Source organism: Anneissia japonica, unplaced genomic scaffold (assembly GCF_011630105.1).
Source record: "Anneissia japonica isolate Jap-2015-1 unplaced genomic scaffold, ASM1163010v1 scaffold287923_len1623670_cov205, whole genome shotgun sequence".
NCBI lineage: Eukaryota > Metazoa > Echinodermata > Crinoidea > Comatulida > Comatulidae > Anneissia > Anneissia japonica.
Genome location: NW_022721637.1, coordinates 1302468 through 1323202, shown reverse-complemented (window position 1 = coordinate 1323202; position 20735 = coordinate 1302468). Strand labels below are relative to the sequence as shown.

The following is a 20735-nucleotide window of genomic DNA, read 5'->3' as shown; positions in this document are numbered from 1 at the left end:
CTGCACCAAAATTGGCTGTCTTAATTTACCCTGCCTTATCTTGCTATTTATTTCCATTAATTCACTATAATTTTTTTTTAACAAAAAGGGGATGAGCACTCTCCACCCCTCAATCCCCCTCCCCTCATGGTTACACCATTGAATAGTTTCATATAAGGTGGGAAACTTCTGCCCTCCGTTACTAAAACTGATTCCTGATTCATAAAATCAGCACATGCATGTGTTCCTCTGATTTTTCTTTAAACAAAAACCTGTGCCTGCCACTGTGCAATGGTATACGTAGAAGTCAAAATTAAGGATTCAAGCATTTTCTACTTTTTTAATAATATTTTGGGGTCATGAAAGCTTTTTTATATTTTACTCTTCTCTAACCTTTGTGCAGGTGGATTGTGGCAACATCATAAAAAACGTGACATACTTATTAAGGGTCAAATATTACCTTTTTAATGAATAATGAACAATACTGCATCAGTGTGTATACATTCATTATGCTAATCAAAATACAAAAGAAGAGACAGTTTGACCTTGATTTAGCCATATATGGAAAGCCTGGGATATTAAACAGGATGTTTTAACACTACTATCATTATTTATATCAACATTATTATTTTTATTATGAAAGAAAATAACATCTATCAACCTACTCGCAGACATACCATAAGTTGTTACTGTAACATGATAATTAAAATTTGAGAAAATTATTATTATACGAACATTGACATTCTAGTTTACAGCTTTTGTTTTATAGATTATAAGCAGTTGAATCCTGTATACCTCATTTGAACTTTTGAAAAAATTTTGAAATGTTCTTTTTTTAGCGTTATTTTTCTTTTAAGCAAAATTATTATTAAGGCATAGAAACATTAAATTACTACTTTACTAAAGTAGATGTTTATTGAGTATTATAATTTATATAAATCTAGAGTTATAACTATTATGAACTTTGAATATAATATTAAATACTTAAAAAAAAACAGACCTAATCATTTGAGATCCTTAGTACTCCATACACAAGTCTCTTAATGAGGGATGAGAAATAGAGTAATAGAATAATTATTACTAGACTATTACACTTGGCCATACAGTGGTGGGAGATAGGTGAAAATGGGGTTAATTATTAATCAATAACAACATATACTGCCTGTTTAAAAAATCAGAAAAATTCAAAAATTCAATCAAATCAAGTTGCTCTCTAAAAAAAAGCTCAAATAAGTTTATACACATTTCCATTGAGACACAAAACTAAGAGGAAGAAATTAAAATATTGAATACTTATTATTTGACCTGGAAATTTTTAAACAATATTTCTTTATGAATTATTAATGGTTCTCCTTAAGCCTTATTCGGGAGCTTTCGATTGCACGATGACAGTAGGACGTAGAACGTAATGACGTCACTAAAAGTCATCTGCGCATTCGAGAACGTTAAGGTCACTTTGACGAGTAGATTCTGGAACCCAATTTGGCCAAATCTACGTATGCAGAGAACGTAGGACGCCAGATAGGACAGTCGCGCATAAGTGATTCCGTTCTAACGTCGCGTCGTCGCACAAATCGAAAGCTCACTAATATTACTTGGTTTATAGTGCATCACTTTCAACCAGAAGTATGTATTATTGTACTTTCAATCCGTGTAGTAATTCGCAATACATTTTTTTTAAATAGTAAAATGAACGTCCTGAGGGCTCAGTCCCTGTGATTGACTGTATTGACAACTGATACTGAATACTTCCAGTTAAAGGCGGCTCAAAGTAGCAATTATTATGTTTAATGATCTGTCACCTTTACAATTTTCTCTTTTGAAATGCTCTTAAAAAAAAAACCACTTAATTGCTTGAGCAAAAGAAAGCAATGAATCGATGATGCATTATTTAGTAACTATTGCAATTGTAGTAGTATTTCACAGTTGTCAATATGGCCCACGGGTGCTTGGCTCATAAATTATGCGGCAGACTAATGTATACATTGTGCAGTAGGAAACTTTGTATCACACAACCACACACTTTTTAGCTTGTTTTTTCACGTTGAAATAACCATGCTCATACCACATCTTTCCATTAACAAAGGACATCACTTTTTAGCTTGTGATTTTATGGTAAAAAAAAAAAATAGAATTTTTATGCAGCTTTAGATATTACATTTTATATTTTGACTTAGCACATCCAATGGTCAGTATCCATGCTACTATAAATGGGCCATCCACATTAAATTGGTATTCAATGAAGTAGCCATCCTAATATCACAGTAACAACATGGCAGTTCATACTGGAGTATTACTATGTATATATTATTACAGGAACATTCACTTTTTGGCTTGATATTTTTTAATGACCTTATACCTTGCTTATATTGCTGAACCGTCCACTTTTTAGCCTTTGTAATGAAGTAACCATGCTTTATAACAGGACCACTCACTTTTTAGCTTTTTCAGCAGCGAAACAACCAATATATTGGGCCAACCACTTTTTAGCTTTTTCAATGGTGAAGGACCACTCACTTTTTAAGCAGTGAAACAACCACGCTAATATATTGCTGGACAATCAACATTTTAGCTTTTCAAATGGTGAAATAACCATCCTTTTATCAGAGGACCAGTCACTTTTTGTGAGCTTTTTCAATGGTGAGGTAACCATGCTTATACTGGGCCATCCACTTTTTACCTTTTCCAATAGTGAAGAAACCATGCTTATATCACTGGACTATCCATTTTTTTAGCTTTTAAAAATGGTTAAGTAACCATGCTTGTATCACATGACCATTCAGTTTTTAGCTTTTTAATGGTGATATAACAATGCATAATTGTGCGCCATGCATAGCCTCATGTACAACAGTAGCTGGCTTTGGATTCTGGACTCTCGCCTGGTACACTGTCATCTCTGCCATATAGCCGAATGTTTTCTAACTGACGGTTGATCGATTTCCTTCGTTGCTTTATAACTTGTCTAATTAATGCCTGAAAAACCTGAAACAATGAGAGTATTAGTAAATAACCTATGAATTTATTAAAGCAACTTTTAGAATTATGTTGTTTAATTCTTTCTGATCATTCAATTTAAGAATTCAGTTGCTCTGGCATCCGATTTCTATTTTAAAATATATCTTTATAAAACAGGGGCATCGGGTGGTTTCATCCTGGGAGGGGGTGTGAAAATTGAGAATGCGGAACAACTGTCCGTAAGGCTGTCTCTTATACACATCTAGATGTGTATAAGAGACAGCCCTAATATGCTGCCATGGGGGTGGGGGGGGGGTGCTTCTCAGCCTACGCCAATGTCTTATGTTCTCTTTTTGTGTGCTTGGTACTGTAAGATCAGGCTATACAGAATAAAGCAATAATTAAATTAAAATCCATAGAATAAATCATGGCTTATGGAGAAGAATTGTTTGTCATTAATATTCAAAAAAATAAATTATTATTTGCAAGGAGTGCACTTGTGACACCATTGAAAAAACACCTTTTTCTCCCTCTACCCTGCAGCTTAATGTACATCTGAATGTGAGGCCATAATGCTAGAAACCATAAAGAAAAATGAACTGTAAACTAGGTGTGTTCCCTTATGTTTCCTTACCTCATTTACATTGACTGACTCATGAGCACTAGATTCAAAAAATTCCATCCTGCACTCTTTGGCAAGCTGTATTAATGACAAGAAAAATGCATCAATTTTACAAAAATTAGTCACAGATTCAAAATGGGAAGGAGAGGACAAGAATTCAACAATGATAGATCCCTATTGGTTTGACCACAGGGGAGCCAACCGGTTTGAATCTGTGGGAGAGGATGTTATAATAATATATTTCCATTTTTCAAGTGGTAATATTTTAAATGTCACAACAATTACCGTATATATAGCTCCATCCACACTATCAAATTTTTTTTACCAAAAACTTTTGTATACCCAAATATAGTCATCATGTGCCCAAATATAGTCATCATGTGCCCAAATATAGTCATCATGTGCCTACATATGATCATTATGTGATGTCATCATGACCAAATTTGAAGCATGTCACATATCTTTGTGTGGGTATTGGGACATGAATGCATATGCAGCAATAAAAGAAACTGAATTGAAACGAATTAGACAGAACAGCACACAAAGGTAATTGCTTAGCATGTCAATGGAATCATTCTCCTCCTCCTCATCAGGGGTGGCACCAACGGGGGCCAGGGTCCGCCGTCGGGGATAGCTGGCCCCGCCGGGAGAAAAAAATGCATTTCTACATATTAGTAGACTCAATTTGATTAAATAAGCCTTTGAAACTACTAACTTGTCATATTTTTCGGGGCTTGCCCCCATAATAGACCACTTTCAAGATATTTTGAGTGACGCCCAAACCGACCTCTTGTTCTTTGTCAGGGACATCACCACCCCCCCCCCCCCCCCCCCCACTTGAGGACCTCGGACCTCCCGTCAGGGCCCGGTACCACCGCTGCCCCTCATCATCATGATCCTCCTTATCAGCAGCATTTTCCCTAGTCATTATCCATGCTATATTTAAGTATTTGACTTTTTCCCTCTGCCTATTTTACTATTTCAATATTTATTCATTTATCTATTCGCTATCTACAAATGTCTAATATCCTTTTAAAATAATGTATGAGACAAAAAAAAGTTCAATCTTCATTCTATGATGAGGAAAATATGTTAAACAGACTATATTATATTTTTTTGAGTTGACAAATATATAAAAGGCTCATTATTCAGTGTCCTTGGAAAGATATAAAATAACAACAGAATATAAATTTTATATTAAGATATACATTCTTTGTACATTGCGAAACAAAAATAGCACAATATTTTGTTATTGCTGGACATGACATTTGAATGAGTAATAATTGGCTTGATCCCCTTTTTTTTATCTCTCTCTACAGCTTTCAATGTGGTAATATTGTTGACAAACACATTGATAAATATAAAATGACAGAGGGAGTAAATGTATGTGCATTATACCTAAAAAATTATAGTCTGTAGTAGGTGGGATTTTCCCAAACCCCACTGAGTAGGGATAAATTTACGGAAACACCATCGGGTAAGATTACAGGATTCTTTTCTCCACCGGTCCACTAGATAGAATGTGTTTTAGAGTTTTGATAGTGAGTTCTCAAATATTCTATGATTGTCTTACTCTTTCTCCTTCCGCTCTAGAAACTGTCCGTAAGGCATCTGCATCATTCTTGTTTCCAACAAGGACCATTAAAACATCAGGTGATGCATGCTAAAATTAAAAAGAAAACAATATAGAGTAGTTAATGTACATTATCCTCTGTATATTTGTACCTTCATTTATACTTTAAATTTTAAATCTAACTATAGCACAACATACATTGTGTGGCTGTATCTGTATAATACAAATATTTTACATGTAGATGCAAAAAATTAATAAAGAAAAAAATTATACACACTTTATACACACTATTCACTAATAGTTGGTTAAGCCTGGTTTCCATTGAATCGCTACACATTCGCTACAGCGTTTTTACCGTAATCCTTGCACTGCGTAGCTGTCTCCGACGCACCTGGGAACACTACCCGATTCAACTGACCGATGAGCGTCGCCAAAACAGTCAGCGACAGCGTGTAGCGATTTTTATGGAAACCAGGCTTAAAAAGTCAACAATTCAATTAAAACATTTTTGTTCACAATTTAATAATCATCAAAGACAGAATTTTAATGAATATACAACCAGAGGAGATGACTGACATAAGTTTAAAGCACTTTCTCTACTACTACTACTACTAGTACCAACAAGATATTGCCATGGAAACTTTGTTATTCAAGCAAAATCATGTACATATGGAAAGAAAGGCACTTTAATTAAATAGATTTTATATTAATTGTAGGTAGGGACATATGGTGAACAGAAGGAAATAATAGAAACAGATTGATTTTGTATTAAAGTTTATGTGCTTACATCTGTCTGAGAATTCACAGATTATAAAAACACAAATAGAAATGTACTGTATACTGCATTTAAATACATTAAAGGAAAATTTAGTTTTCTTTGCCATCATCATTCAAGAAAGTGGACGACAGACCAAATTATAGCCTTGAATAAGCAGGCTAACAAGTATAGGCAGCAAATGATAGACTGCGAAAACGCAATGATCTACATTATAATAGTTCATTATCTACATCATTATTAATAGCTGGAAAAGTGTTATAGAATGCTTTATAGCAATCTGCCTCAGTAATGTAAAATCGCTTGAAAATATATTATTAAATATATCTAATATAGACAGTTTAACAAAAGATAGATTATATGTATACTGATATATATATATATATAGATATAACTATCTGTTGACTGACTAACCTCTTCAACCATATGCATCCATTTTCTTGTGTTTAGAAAAGATGTCTCACTGGTTATATCATATACTAAAATTATACCCTGCAAGAAATTAATAATAACGACAGTAATAATGAGGATATTGATATACCACAATAATAATAACAATAATTAACAATAATGAAACAAATTCAATGACAAACTATCTCTTTAAATATGTAGGCAAGCTCTCAATGCAATGTACATTGTACAATTATTAGTCAATAACAAATTATAACTGATAACATAACATCACTAAATTGTATTTATTTATATTATTTAATCCAAAATTACTATAGAAAAAATGATTTATTGCAGTACTTAATTAAGTGATTTACTTAATCAAAATACTGCATACATACTATAACACATTGTATTTTTCCTAAGCTCTCTGGAGTAGAAATCAACAATATTATGTACTATATAGTTGACCCTAATATAGTAAACACAATGTATTTATCAGGAATTCTCATTAAGCACATGTGTAGAAATACAGTCCGACATTAGTTAAAGGGCCCGTCAAGGGCTTTCTTTTTTCAACTCAAAACATCATAACAAAAAGAATTTCATTGCATGGAAACCAGGAATTACTATAGCTTTGGCAAGTCCTTGCTTTGGTAATTCCCAGAATATCCCTTGAGCTGGTGCCTATTGCAATATGTCAACCCCTTTGTAACGTTTCCTGTTTACTTTGCAGTGAAACCAACAGATGGATCCTGTGGACATACTGAGTGCATGGTCATGTGTTAACTGGGTACTCAGCATATCCATAAACGTACACATTAAAATTGTATAAGAGTGTTTCATCCTCAATTTCTAATAAAATTTGCCAAAAACGATCAATAATTTTAATCAGATTTACAGGTAGTATTTAACAATCTTAAATAACTGGTTGTTTCCATCCTTTTTAAGAATTCACAAAATTTTCTTTTTTTTTAAAATTCAAAACATTATCAATACTTAGGGTTAATACTATAGAATAGTTTTCATCTTACATATATCTAAGCATTTTAACAAATTGTGGGAATAAGGGCAAGAGGACTGCTTCTTGGGTCTGCCAATTGACACCCACCAATCTGAATCTATACTTAAAGTTATTTATTTGATGGAACTCAATTATAGTGTATACTGAGAGGCATTTATTAGAAGATAACGTGGAAAGGTTTTTAGTGTTATCTATTACTTACAGCAATTAACCTTTAGATATATTCTGAAGGTTTTAATTAATGTGGTTCTGAATCTACATGAAGCTAATTAGTATTGGCTATGCAATTAGTAAGGCTGTAGCTAAATGGTTAAGATTATTGCCTTCCAATCCCAGGGTGATGGTTTCAAATCTGGGGTGGCACCAGGATATGCCCGATGGGGACACTGACACCCCGACGAGAGAAAAGTGGGCATGGTCGGGTGTCGCTAAAAATCTTTTGAAAGTGTTCCAGGGGAGAAGCCCCCCAAAAATATGACAATTTAGGGGTTTTAAATGCTTATTTTTAATCAACTTTAGAGCTCTCCCCGACAGGGGGCCCTGGTATGCAGCCCCCACTGGCACCAACTCCGGTTCAAATTCTTCAATGATCCTGAATCTATATGAAGCTGTGTATGAATTATTGGCTGTGCAGCACTGAAGCTGTACAATGACTTGGTGGTTAAGGTTATTGCCTTCCAATCCCAGGGTGATGGGTTCAAGTGCTGCCATGATCCTAAATCTACATAAAGCCACAGAAAGTATGAAGTGTTGTACAGTGGATTGGTGGTTAGGGTTATTGCCTTCCAATATGAGGGTGCTTTGTGCAAATCCTTTCAAAACCTACTGTAGGATTTATCATCACAAATAAAAAATAACTTCACTCTGTAAACCTTTACGAGTGAATAGAGCACATAAAAAATAACTACACTCTAAGCCTTATTGTTAGTTAGAGCAAAGCAAGGCAATTTGGAAGAATAGTAGCTTGATACTTATCAGTCCCATCAGTAAAAAAACAAATTTAAAATGTCATCATACAGTAGTTGGTCAAGGCTATACGTTCCCCTTGATTAAAGTTATACAGATTTAATCAATCAACCAAATGGTTCATACTGTACATTATTAGAAATAATATAGTGGTCAAAATAAAATAGTCGTCTGTCCCATTCTCCCCCTTCCCCTGCTGTTTTTTAAGCACTGTACCAACTCCTGTAACCATGCCTCATTATGTTATGTCACATGTTATGTTATTAAACATGTTAATTTCTTATTATCAATATATACTGCATACCTGTGCTCTCCTATAGTATTGTGTGGTTATCGTTTCATATCTCTCTTGACCCGCAGTGTCCCTGATAAACACAACAAATATATGCTAGCTATATTATTATGAAAGTTTGTACATTGCAGTTGACATTTCACCAAACTGCGTAAAACTAATGAAAAGATAAGCTGAATCGAAAAACAAAAACATTCACAAAACAAAGAACATCAATTAACAATCATACAGTATGCAAAGGCATTATATATAAAAATAACTTACAAAGATTAAATTTACAAAAATCACAAGAAAGACAATTAGTATAGTAAAAATTAATTCTATTCATGTTAAATTTACAAAATTATGATAAAATTAAATTCCTTAAAACAATATTATTATATAAGGAGAACCAAATCAATCAAAAAATCACCTATCAATTATTCCAGGAATCAATTGATCATGTAATAAAATAATAGTCAACAAGTTAATATAAATGCTTACCATATTTGAACACGTATCCTTGTGCCATCTACTGTTAACGTTTTCATTTTGAAATCGATACCTATAACATAATGAAAACAGACAACAGTCTAGCTTGTAAAAATAAAACAAGCAACATGAAAAAGGGAAGAAAAAATTACAGGATTGGTAGCACACTTGACGTCCATGTATTTATCAGCACTTTTTCAGAAAAATAAGTATAAAAATTATAATTATTTTTTGCTTGCTGAATTTTAAAAGATAGAGCATATATTATGTGCATTTAAGAGAAATTAATGCATTTTTTGTAAAAGTAGGGGCTTATCCCGATGCTATGGTTCAATTCGGCCCCTGTCGTTGTGGAATAAGCCCCTCTTTACGGCTGGTACAGTAGTAATGGGCCTCGCCCATATGCAATTCAGCACAATGATGCTGCGACGAGTTATGATTTATTTGCCTACCTTTACCTCTAACTTTACATACTGTAGATGTACATTTCTACACATGATTTAATTTTATTATTTTTATTATTATACCGTAATACAATATTTCATAAACTTATGAATATTATTATGGCTCTATGAATTGTCCAATCAGATAGGTTTGACATTTGAGTACTTTACAGTTCAGCAGAGGAGTGCCAAGTACTTCCTATTAACTCTTCTGTGTGCATTTTGTCAATGAGTTTTACAAGTTTATGTAAGTAGAAGATAAAAACCAGCTGAAGCCAGATAAAAAAGTTTACTTATAAATAATATATATACACACTAATAAATATTAATAGGGAATACTTATAAATGAATATGAAATAAACATGCATTATTATAATCAAAATGTAATATGGAATATATATATTTTCAATCAAAATAAAATAGAAAGAGAAAATACAAATATTTATTATTAGTCCAAAATGAATAGGAATTTAAAACCTGAATAAATGTAGAGTACTGAAAACATTGTATTGAAAATGGTTCTAAAAATAGTACAATATAATATTCACAATTTTTTTTTACAGTATCTCCTATCGATGGAAAGAAACGAATGCCAATGAACAAGCATTAAACCTGAATAACAAATCTCTCTGCTAAGGTAAACAATGAGCGTTGATTTCATTCAATATTGACAATGCATTGCATTGCACGATGTTGACTAACTCTGTATAATTAAGCCATACTATCGGTTTGATTAAACTACGACTCTGATCCACAATGGTATTTCAACAAAACCACTTTCTTTAGACCATATTGCTTGTGATGTAGGTGCTCTGCATGCTACCAATGTATATGGGTATTAAGTCCTGGCGTTTTATTTTCTTTTTTAGTAAAGTATAAACAGAACTTCTCAGCGAAGATTTTCATAATGTAAAAAAAAAAACAATTGTACCTTTGATAATTTTAATTTGAGACAGAACACTGAAAACAAAACTGAGCTCTCTTGAAAATGGAAGTATTTTTATAATGATTGCAATAAGTGAAATCCAAATACTGTGGATCAGTAGTATTAATAATTAATAGCTCATTAGATTATATGACCTGGTTTTAGCTACTTAAATGTTATATCATTTTCATTGACAAAATGGTTGTACTTCAATGTTAACTTAAATTGACTCACCTATTGTTGAAATGTGTGGATTTACTACCGTTTCTTCGGTAAAGCGACACAACATACATGTTTTCCCGACACCAGAATCGCCTATCATCAGTAGAAGATGTGTATAAGAGACAGTAATGAATGAACCTAAGTATAAATTATTTATTAGTCAAAAACCTCAAAATTCATTCTTTTTCGTAGATATTGATAATAAAGTAATAATAATAATTTGAGTAATGTATTTATAATGTTATAAACATGTAACTATGACAGGGGTGGGCATAAAAATCAGTCGGAGGGCCAAAGTGAATTTTTGATTTAACACCGAGGGCCACACCCAAACTTTGTTGTTTCCAGTGTTCTTCCAAAAACCTCCAAGAATTGCTTTTACACCAATTTATTCTCTTTTAATTTTACTTTTTATATATGATCGGTGTCAGGCCATAACAAAAAGGTGTTTTCTAGCCAATGTTGCTTGGCGGGCCGCACACGTAGGGTTTTTAATTCATTTTTGCTTGCCGCAAAAAAATTGCTGGCGGGCCGAATGGTGCTCGCGGGCCACACTTTGCCCACCTGTGATCTATGACCAATTTATTAAATCTTGAGGCTAAGCACACACACTTGCTGCAAGTATACAGTAGTCCGGGATACATCGACCAATTGTCGATTAGTGATTCCATTCTGCTAAGCCCGCCTCTTGAATATTGTTGCTAAGGTCCTATGGCAGCGCATAAACATACCATTAAATGCGTGCATTTGTGAGACAAGTACGTGCCCCTGGCCCTGTTCTCATCAACACTTTGGTAAATGTTCATTATATTGTTGTGAGCATGTTTCAAGTGTCAAACTGTCAGTGAAAAAACTGTTTTTTAATGTGTCTAATAATTAAAAGTTTGCATTGTTTATTGAAGAAAAATACAGCTACTACCATGCAGAAACAAGATACTAATTGAAAAGCTCTCAACATTTATGGAGCACTTGAACAACACTCTTGGTATTAAAAATGAGGGTACACTCCATTGAACACGGGAGTAAAGTTACATATCATAGTATCAGAAATTGTGTTACAATATGTCACCAGTTTGAGCTGAATCCAACTAGTACTAGGCCTATTATTTTTATATTAATACTCAATGTAATTATTGATTATAATTGAAAATTTAACTGAATGGCTCATATACAAAATAATTGAATCAATCAATTTCCAATTTAAAAGACATATTAATTATTTTTTCTGCTTTACAGATAGGCCTATTATTACAAGATTATTAAATTGCAAATTTAAAGGATATTAATTGGCTCCTTTATTTGGCTAAACAAAAATCAAATATAATTATTTTACATTCTTTAGTTCAAATCAATTAAAAGTATTTGTAATCTACTGAAATTATGTGCTGTATGAGCTATACAATAAATAAGATAAGATAAAATAAACTTTATTGTCATAATTCAAACAGGTGAACATGAATTTATAAAACAAGAGTATAACTCTAAAAAAATGTTTTATCATGGAACATTATGTCAGCAAATTGTAATGAGGCCTATACTTTTTTTAAATGTTGGTAGAAGAACATCTAACATTTCATCAAAGAGAAAAAGAAAAGATGAAGAAGAAATAAAAAAAACGAAGCATGTTGAATAATTATTGAATGAAATTTTATTTTTAATAATATTAGCGAATTTAACATAAATATCTGCTTGATAAGCATAGCCACTTTGTATAGACATTATCTTCTTCGAACGGTTAATACACATGCGACTACTAATACTATCATCATTTAAAATAGATATCATGACAATTTCGGAAAGTGGAAAAACTAAGCTATCCCGTACTAAATAGAGTGTACTGGATGGAGTCTAGCTATCTACTACACTAGGCATAAGGCCGATATCGCCTATCCATATCATTATCACCTGTTGAATGCTTATCGTAACATCTCTATTTTTCAACAATACCAAATATTACTACTGCAATTCAACTGAATGTTTGTACTTCAATGTTAACTTAAATTGACTCACCTATTGTTGAAATGTGTGGATTTACTACCGTTTCTTCGGTAAAGCGACACAACATACATGTTTTCCCGACACCAGAATCGCCTATCATCAGTAGACGGATCAATACATCGTATTGTTTCGCCATTTCGATGTCCACTCCAAGTTCTGCTGACGAAGTTCGATTGAGAGATGCCTGCCTCAGTTAATTTAAATTAGAAATTTTATGAATTCTACTAAGAATAAAGGGCCACATTGGGTTGCATAAAAACACACAAAAGAATGGTTTTATATCACCGCATATCGGAACAAAACCGCTGAGCTGTAAACTTAACTGAGTTGAGTTGTGTTGTACGTACGTAAGCAAACACTTTGCTTTGGCTCACGACGTCGTCTGCTAAACAAATGATACGGAAGTGGCTCGTTTGTTCGTAATTTTGAACTACAGTACTGTATCGAGAAAGTAGGGCGGCCGCTAGAGGGATATCTCCGTCGTGTTTACTAAACGAAAAACGGCTAAATAAGTCACCAAAATGCCTACTGATGTAGAAGTACTTATAGAGATGGGATTTTCAGAGAATAGGGCGTAAGTGTTAAAGTACTTGTTTGGGCTGTAAAATATTTAGGATTCTCGGGAGTCAAATTAGGCCCCAGGCCCCGAGGCCTGCCTAGCCTAGGCCTACCTAGCTAGGCTAGGACTACTAGGGCCTATACTAGGCCTAGGCCTCCTTTTTGACTAGGCAGACAAGGGAGCAGAGCAGGGCCGAGCCTAGTCCTGTATGTATGTAATTGTAAGTAAATCACTTAACAGTGCACTGATTTTGATAAAAACCAAACAAAATAATAATAATAATAATTAGTAATAATAACAATAATAATTAATTTAATAAATTTAAAATCATGACATAAATCTAAATTAAACTTGGAGAAATTATGGACGGTCCACAAGTCAATAATGTCTTGAAAAAACTGTGCCTGCACAAGGCCTATACTCAGATATGAGGTTCTGTGCAGTAAGCCATACAGATACAGATATATACAGATATAGGTTAGGTCATGGATTAGCGGCTAGCCTAGTATTCTTTATAGCTAGGATGTATAAATAATATTATTCATTGAATATATAATATCTTCATGAAAAATATATACATTTTTTTCATAGTCGAAGAGCTCTTGCTGCAACCAAGTATAAGGGTGCTCAAGTGGCAATGGACTGGTAAGATGAAGATCCTGTACCATAATTTCAAATAGAATAATTTTAATAATACGAAGTCTTTCCACACCGCCAAAGACTTAGTGAAGCATTCTTACAAAATTTTCATAATGCAATCACCATACAAATTCTGTTTAACTCATCAGAGAATCAAGGAATATTTATTGTCAACAATACAACAATGTACATTCTAAATTTGTATCCATAAACTTAAATGGTTAAATGTGCAAAAGATAAAAGTAAAAAGTGTTATATAACAACAAGCAAAATGAAAAGAACATGTACTGCAAGTAAAATACAAATAGGGTTACCCATAAAAATGTAGATTATTGCGAGAGAGATATTGCAAATTGAACATATAATAAAGAAGATTGGAGATGATGACAACTATTCTGATAATATACGATTGTTATCTTAGAAAATTGTTATTAGAAATAAAAATAGATCTTCTCTTCATATCAATCTTAATGTCGATAATACCATGTTATTATCATCAGAATAGGAATTACAATCACTGTTATCAGCTTCATTTGTTTAACTGTCAGTTACCTAACTAGTGCTGTTCAACTTCACATGCAAAAAGAGTGTTGAAATTCAGTTTCTTCAAATTAGATTCTAATTCTCAGGAGCCTAGCTTGGAATTTTGGTTGGTGTAGCTTGTAGATTCCGCTTTAAAATTCAAAATGTATTATGCTATATAACAATATGATCATTAATATTTGATGTTGATGTATAAACGTTGTATGTGTGTTGTTGACAGGTTATTTGCCCATGCAGATGATCCAGGTATAGATGATCCTATTGAGGAGGCACCTGGTCAGAGATTGGGTGATAAACCTGAGGCAGAAGGTAAGAAGTTTATGCTTAACAAACTACATTACAGCTCTGTCCAGATTAATCAAATTTTTTTTACAAAAAACTGTTGTATGCCCATATATAGTCATAATGTGCCTACATATGGTCATGATGTGATGTCATCATGCCCATATTTAGACATGTCAAATAAGTATGTCAAATAAAATTTGATGGTCTGAACAGGGCTTTAAACATTTAGCTGCATTCACAATGAATCCAAACCGAAATTCGGACAGCGTTTCCGATGCGCTGAACACCAGCGTCCCTATTCTTACACACTAATTTGAATTTTTTTTATCGTTTTGGAAGGCTTTCTGATTCGAAAAAATTTGAATTTGCGTGTAATATAGTGTAAACTTTGAGTAATAATTACTGTATAATAATATAATAATAATAATAATAATAATTTTACCTTTGTTGTCGTCATTATCTTCATTACTATCAACATTATATGACTTATTTTTAATTAGTTTTATTATCATTATAGTATGATTATTTTTATTAATTATCATATTCATTATTAATATTATTAATTACAATATAATCATAATCATCTTTATTATTATTATTATTATTGTTATTTTTATTAATGTATAAATGTTTGTATAAGGTGGTTCTATCCCTTTCTGATTTGTGGTTGTGTAAATAACCTGTATCTTTTGTCCGAGGTGATAAGAATGCTGATGAACCAGCAGATGAAGCCAAATCCATCAAATGTGATGAGTAAGTATATTTCAAGAATTGTTTCATTTTTTTTACACTTAATGCAGTGCATTTCTGGAAGTCTTGAAACAGGGTGGGAGGGGGGTTTGCAAAGCTGGGTGTTGTGGGCTCGATGATTAAGTGAGGGGAGCTAAGTCACAAAATAGAGTGATATGAGGCGATTTTTAACTACTTAAGGTTTATTTTTTTGCATTTGGACATTTTAAATGGGGGGAAACTAGGGGTGCTAGCTTATTTTAGAAGGGCGTTCAGATATGCATTATTGGTAAATTATTGAATAAAATGATATTTTCTATCATTGAGTAATGGTGTCGTTGTTTGTAATAAACATTATTATTATTATAAACACAGTATATTTATACATCAAGGAATGATGATGTTGATGATGATGATGATGATGATAATGATGACGATGATAATGATGATGAGGATGATATTAATGATAATTACAATGATGATAATAAAGGTATAATAGATTAAAGAAGTATTGTATTGTGTATTTTAGATGTGGTAAGAAGCTGAAAACGGAATCTGATATTATGGTAATTTTGATTTTCATTCAATAATAGTATTGATGGATGACTTGGAAATAACAGTGCTAATTCAACTGTCATCACAATCCCTTCATTCATTGTAAGCTGGAAAATCTCAAACCTGCAGGCACATCGTTATCTGGTTCATCATCATCATGATCACCACCACCACCATCACCAATATCATCATATCACCACAATAACCACTATCATCATCATCATCATCATCATCATCATCATCATCATCATCATCACCATCATCATCATCATCATCATCATCATCATCATCATCATCATCATCATCATCAAATTCTTTAATGTAGCCTAATCTAAAGTGATATAACTCATTGGTCCTAGTTAAGGTACTCCTAGATTTTTTTTGGCTCAGGAAAGCAGTCACTGTACAGCAACTCCCGTAGTGTTGAATCAGCTAGTGGTTCCAGAATACAGCCATGATCTATTCCAAATAGTGTTGTACACAGAATCAACAACTTTATGTCTCTTTCAAAATATTGAGCTCTATAACAATGTCTTGTAGGTGTTGAGGACCGGTGATGTTCTGTGCTGCCAAAAGTCTCCATCCCAACTTTCAAACTTACTCAACTTAAGTTACTTTACTTTTAAATTTCAGATGCATGCTGCTCGAACTGGTCATTCTGGATTTTCTGAGTCTACAGAAGAAATAAAACCACTTACAGAAGAAGAGAAGAAAGAGCAATTAGCCAAGTAAGTTGATAGGAATTTAAATTAATCACTTGTTGTATGCACCTCTGGATCTGTCTCTTATACACATCTAGATGTGTATAAGAGACAGGAGTTGAGTTGTGTTGTACGTACGTAAGCAAACACTTTGCTTTGGCTCACGACGTCGTCTGCTAAACAAATGATACGGAAGTGGCTCGTTTGTTCGTAATTTTGAACTACAGTACTGTATCGAGAAAGTAGGGCGGCCGCTAGAGGGATATCTCCGTCGTGTTTACTAAACGAAAAACGCCGCCCATCTGGTCCCTGTCTCTTATACACATCTAGATGTGTATAAGAGAATGTTCTCACTCATTCTAATAAACTAAATTATTTTTTTCTGGCCAATAGAGGGAGCTAGACATGCTATATGATTTTTTTTTTCTTATACTTTGTAGATCCGTCTTACTGATGGGAGCACATTAACAAATTCATTTGAGGCCAAAGAGCCGTTAGCTGCTGTTCGACTTTACATTGACGTGAATAGGAAGGATGGTAGTTCACCATTCTCCTTAATGACTCCGTTTCCAAGGAAAGTTTTCACTGATGAGGACATGGCCAAACCTTTAAGTCAACTAGGTAGGTACAGTAGCATTGTGGTTGCAGTGTTTCAAGATACCTTTAAGTCAACTAGGTAGGTACAGTAGCATTGTGGTTGCAGTGTTTCAAGATGCTAACCTTTAAGTCAACTAGGTAGGTACAGTAGCATTGTGGTTGCAGTGTTTCAAGATGCTAACCTTTAAGTTAACTAGGTAGGTATAGTAGCATTGTGGTTGCAGTGTTTCAAGATGCTAACCTTTAAGTCAACTAGGTAGGTACAGCAGCATTGTGGTTGCAGTGTTTCAAGATGTAAACCTTTAAGTTAACTAGGTAGGCACAGTAGCATTGTGGTTGCAGTGTTTCAAGATGCTAACCTTTAAGTTAACTAGGTAGGTACAGTAGCATTGTGGTTGCAGTGTTTCAAGATGCTAACCTTTAAGTTAACTAGGTAGGTACAGTAGCATTGTGGTTGCAGTGTTTCAAGATGCTTACTTAGTATTCCCAAGGTACTGTTTCAATCCAGGCAAAGAGTTTTGTCGTAATACCTTGCTCAGTTTTAAGAACATTTTCATGGGAGTGATGTTTTGCTCTACCTGATGTGTTATCGTACCGAATACTTGGTACGTTTCCAAATACTTGCATGCTTTAAACATGTCAACTGAACCCCTTCAATTGAGATCGGTGACTCATTACACCCTCACCAACATGTAGAAATCTTAGGGTTGTAGTGGATTCTGCACTTGTAATGTCTAATCAGATACAGAACATCTGTAAAGCTGGGGTTCAATCAATTTGACACATTGGAAATATCTGGATTTAAAGTCAGTCGAGATTCTAGTCCATGCATTTGTTTCTCCGAGGCTGGACTGTTGTAATTCTCTTCTGCTTGGCTTACAAGCAAAGGACATGAGGTTCAGCGTGTGCAGAACTCCGCCGCCCATCTGGTCCACCAAGTCCCAATTCGTGACAAAGAATCAAATTTAAGATACTTTTGTTCACTTAAAAAGCTTTGCACAACACTGCCCCATAATTCATTACAGAACTCATCCATCTATATGCCCCTAAAAGGTCCTTGAAATGCTTCTTGGGGTCTCTTTTAACACACTCTCTCCACCCTTCAACTCAGTTTTATCATGGAGGTATAATAATACCTCTATGGTTTTATGGAAGTCTGTCATTTTTCATTGCCTCAGTTGCCCTTTCGAATGACATACTAACCAAAATTTTACAACTAACATCAACACATTCAAACAACTACTCAAAAGAAATTTTCTTAATTTATAGTTGAAAATGGTTTTTGAGGGGCGTTTATTCAAGGGAGGCGTTTATATTTTTGGTGTAAAATAGATACATATATACTCAATTAAACACTGTATTAAATTAATTTCACTGTAAATATGAAACTACAACACATAATCACCGTCAAAATGTGTTATTGTGTGATTATAAAGACTTATTGTTTCCCACCAGGTTAGAAAATATGTAAATCTACTGGAGTTAATAATTAATAGAATGTGTTGAGAAATGAGGTTGCTTCCATTAGATTTGTTGGTTCTTTTTTAGAATTTGCCAGACGGGGGTGGGGGGGGGGGGGGGGCGTTTATTCAAGGGTAAAAATAAACACCTCAGGGCATTTATTCCAAATGAAGCTCTAGAGGGGGGCGTTTATTCGAGGGGCATTTATTCAAAGTGGGGTGTTTTATTCGAATAAATATAGTATTTATTTTGTTATTCAAACCAAGATTTATCTGCACACATTAAACTATATTTTGTGTCTGTTTTTCTATTCAGGTCTTGTTCCAAGCGCTGTCCTAACGTTAACCAAGCCACAGTTATGATGTCATCAAACAACTTTCGAATATATCACCATTAAATTAATAACAAACCCAATACGGTAATATGGACTTTTTGATGGATGATGTTAACAAGCTAAAAACTCCCTATTAAATTTACCACGTGGTGTAACAATATTACCTACAAGCTGAAAAGTAGTTCATTCATTCATTCATTCATTCATTCATTCATTCATTCATTCATTCATTCATTCATTCATTCATTCATTCATTCATTCATTCATTCACTCATTCATTCATTCACTCATTCATCCATCCATCCATCCATCCATTCATTCATTTATACATTTGCCAATACATTATAGAGCTATAAATTTGTTATTATAATTACATGTCTCAAAAATAGATTTTTTTTTTTTTAATGAAATGGGGTTACAATGGGGTTGAAATGAATAAAAGCAGTAAAACATTTTCTTCTAGTGCCTATCAAATTTTGTTTGACAAAAATATTTGGCATTTCGAAATATGGTCATGATGACATCACATCATGACCATATATGTGACCCAAGATCACAAAAGGGCTGTAAAACTTGTACTCTATCAAAATGTTTATTTTTATATAAATGAATAGAGCACATCATTAACTTTATAATGAGGGCTCAATGACCTTAATCGGACAATTATGTGTAAAGTTAAGCTATTTTGAATTAAAATTATTCTCTATAAACTGGCCTTTAAAGTTCTGAGCAAAAGGGCTTTAAAAGTACTGAAGAAATTGAAGAAAAATCACAGCAGCAGTCAAAGAAACTCCTTAGCAAAAACACAGTCCCCATTGAGATGAAATTTTCTACAGTTTGCTGGAAATAGTTTGGGGAACAGAAACCTTCTATTTTTAAGTCAATAACTCAGGAAGTTAATTGGTGATACCCGGGGTGGGGGGGGGGGGAAATTGGTTATACCTTTATAAAGCTGAAACATCCACGTACTGATTATGGCATCCCTATTGTTCTGATGAATTTAGTAGACATAAGAAGTGTTTTTCATCAAGCCTTGTTAGAGAGTTTTGTTGGGGTGTGGATGAAAAAGGGGCGGATTGGGGTTATGGGGGTCTGGATTTAAAAAATAAATAAATTTATAAACATTTTAAAAATACATTTTCAGAATTATGCAAGTATTTACAAGTAAAATGATCAGGATTTCTATTGTTGCAAGCTACATTGTAGCATGGGGAGGTGGTAAACAAGCTGTTTATGCAAGACAATAATTCCTCCATTCGAACTACCGGTTCCATCATTAAAATACTGGTAGATCCCATTAACTACTCTCTATCTTCTTTAATATTAAAACATTTAGCGTTATTTATGCATCCGCAATTCTTAATTGAATGCAGGCCTATACCTTTCTTTGTGACCAGTGATCCAAATCAAATTATGCCAAGGGCTGATGGGAAATTACGCTAAATTATACCAAATGTTAAATTTAATGGTTGTTTAAATAAGCGCCTTTCTCCCACCTAAAATGAAAGCAACAATATTCTCAATAATATTACTGTATACCCAGTGGTGCCGCCAGAGTCAACGGTATCAGGTCTGATGTTCCTGACTGGGAAGAGTGGAGGAATTGGAATGGCCAATTTTCAGGACGGGAGAAAGTTGCCGGGGTCAGGCAATCAAGAACCCTACAATATATATATTATATTCAATATATATATATA

At 33.7% G+C, this 20735-nt stretch overlaps 2 protein-coding genes across 3 annotated transcripts; one reads left to right on the top strand and one right to left on the bottom strand.

Annotated features, from left to right (window-relative positions):
• Window positions 1-6: 6 nt before the first annotated feature.
• Window positions 7-12798, bottom strand: LOC117111703 (ras-related protein Rab-15-like). 2 transcript variants are annotated; one of them, XM_033254691.1, is made up of 8 exons: window positions 12729-12796; window positions 10650-10730; window positions 9060-9120; window positions 8589-8649; window positions 6319-6396; window positions 5130-5219; window positions 3569-3634; window positions 7-2961 (listed from the first exon to the last, which is right to left on the bottom strand). In XM_033254691.1, the coding sequence occupies exons 1-8, from the start codon at window positions 12769-12771 to the stop codon at window positions 2818-2820; spliced, it is 624 nt and encodes a 207-aa protein (XP_033110582.1). In that variant the 5' UTR covers window positions 12772-12796; the 3' UTR covers window positions 7-2817. The 2 variants fall into 2 exon arrangements, with proteins under 2 accessions (XP_033110582.1, XP_033110583.1); XM_033254692.1 differs by lacking the exon at window positions 10650-10730 and having other exon boundaries at window positions 12648-12798.
• A 274-nt stretch (window positions 12799-13072) lies between these two features.
• On the top strand, window positions 13073-19493 carry LOC117111629 (UBX domain-containing protein 1-like). The gene is made up of 9 exons (XM_033254577.1): window positions 13073-13209; window positions 13786-13839; window positions 14597-14685; window positions 15360-15414; window positions 15920-15956; window positions 16579-16673; window positions 16874-16877; window positions 17087-17267; window positions 19020-19493. Exons 1-9 carry the CDS (start codon window positions 13157-13159, stop codon window positions 19064-19066), a joined length of 615 nt encoding a protein of 204 aa, XP_033110468.1. The 5' UTR covers window positions 13073-13156; the 3' UTR covers window positions 19067-19493.
• The last annotated feature ends 1242 nt before the right edge of the window (window positions 19494-20735 follow it).

Coding starts and splice junctions, on each gene's coding strand:
- LOC117111703 (XM_033254692.1), bottom strand. CDS start 12,771: ATGGCGAAACAATACGATGTATTGATCCGTCTACTGATGATAGGCGAT. Junction 3,635..5,129: donor CTAGAGCGGAAGGAGAAAGA/GTAAGACAATCA, acceptor TCATTAATACAG/CTTGCCAAAGAGTGCAGGAT. Junction 2,962..3,568: donor AGTCAGTCAATGTAAATGAG/GTAAGGAAACAT, acceptor TCATTGTTTCAG/GTTTTTCAGGCATTAATTAG.
- LOC117111629 (XM_033254577.1), top strand. CDS start 13,157: ATGCCTACTGATGTAGAAGTACTTATAGAGATGGGATTTTCAGAGAAT. Junction 13,210..13,785: donor GGATTTTCAGAGAATAGGGC/GTAAGTGTTAAA, acceptor TTTTTTTCATAG/TCGAAGAGCTCTTGCTGCAA. Junction 17,268..19,019: donor CAAACCTTTAAGTCAACTAG/GTAGGTACAGTA, acceptor TTTTCTATTCAG/GTCTTGTTCCAAGCGCTGTC.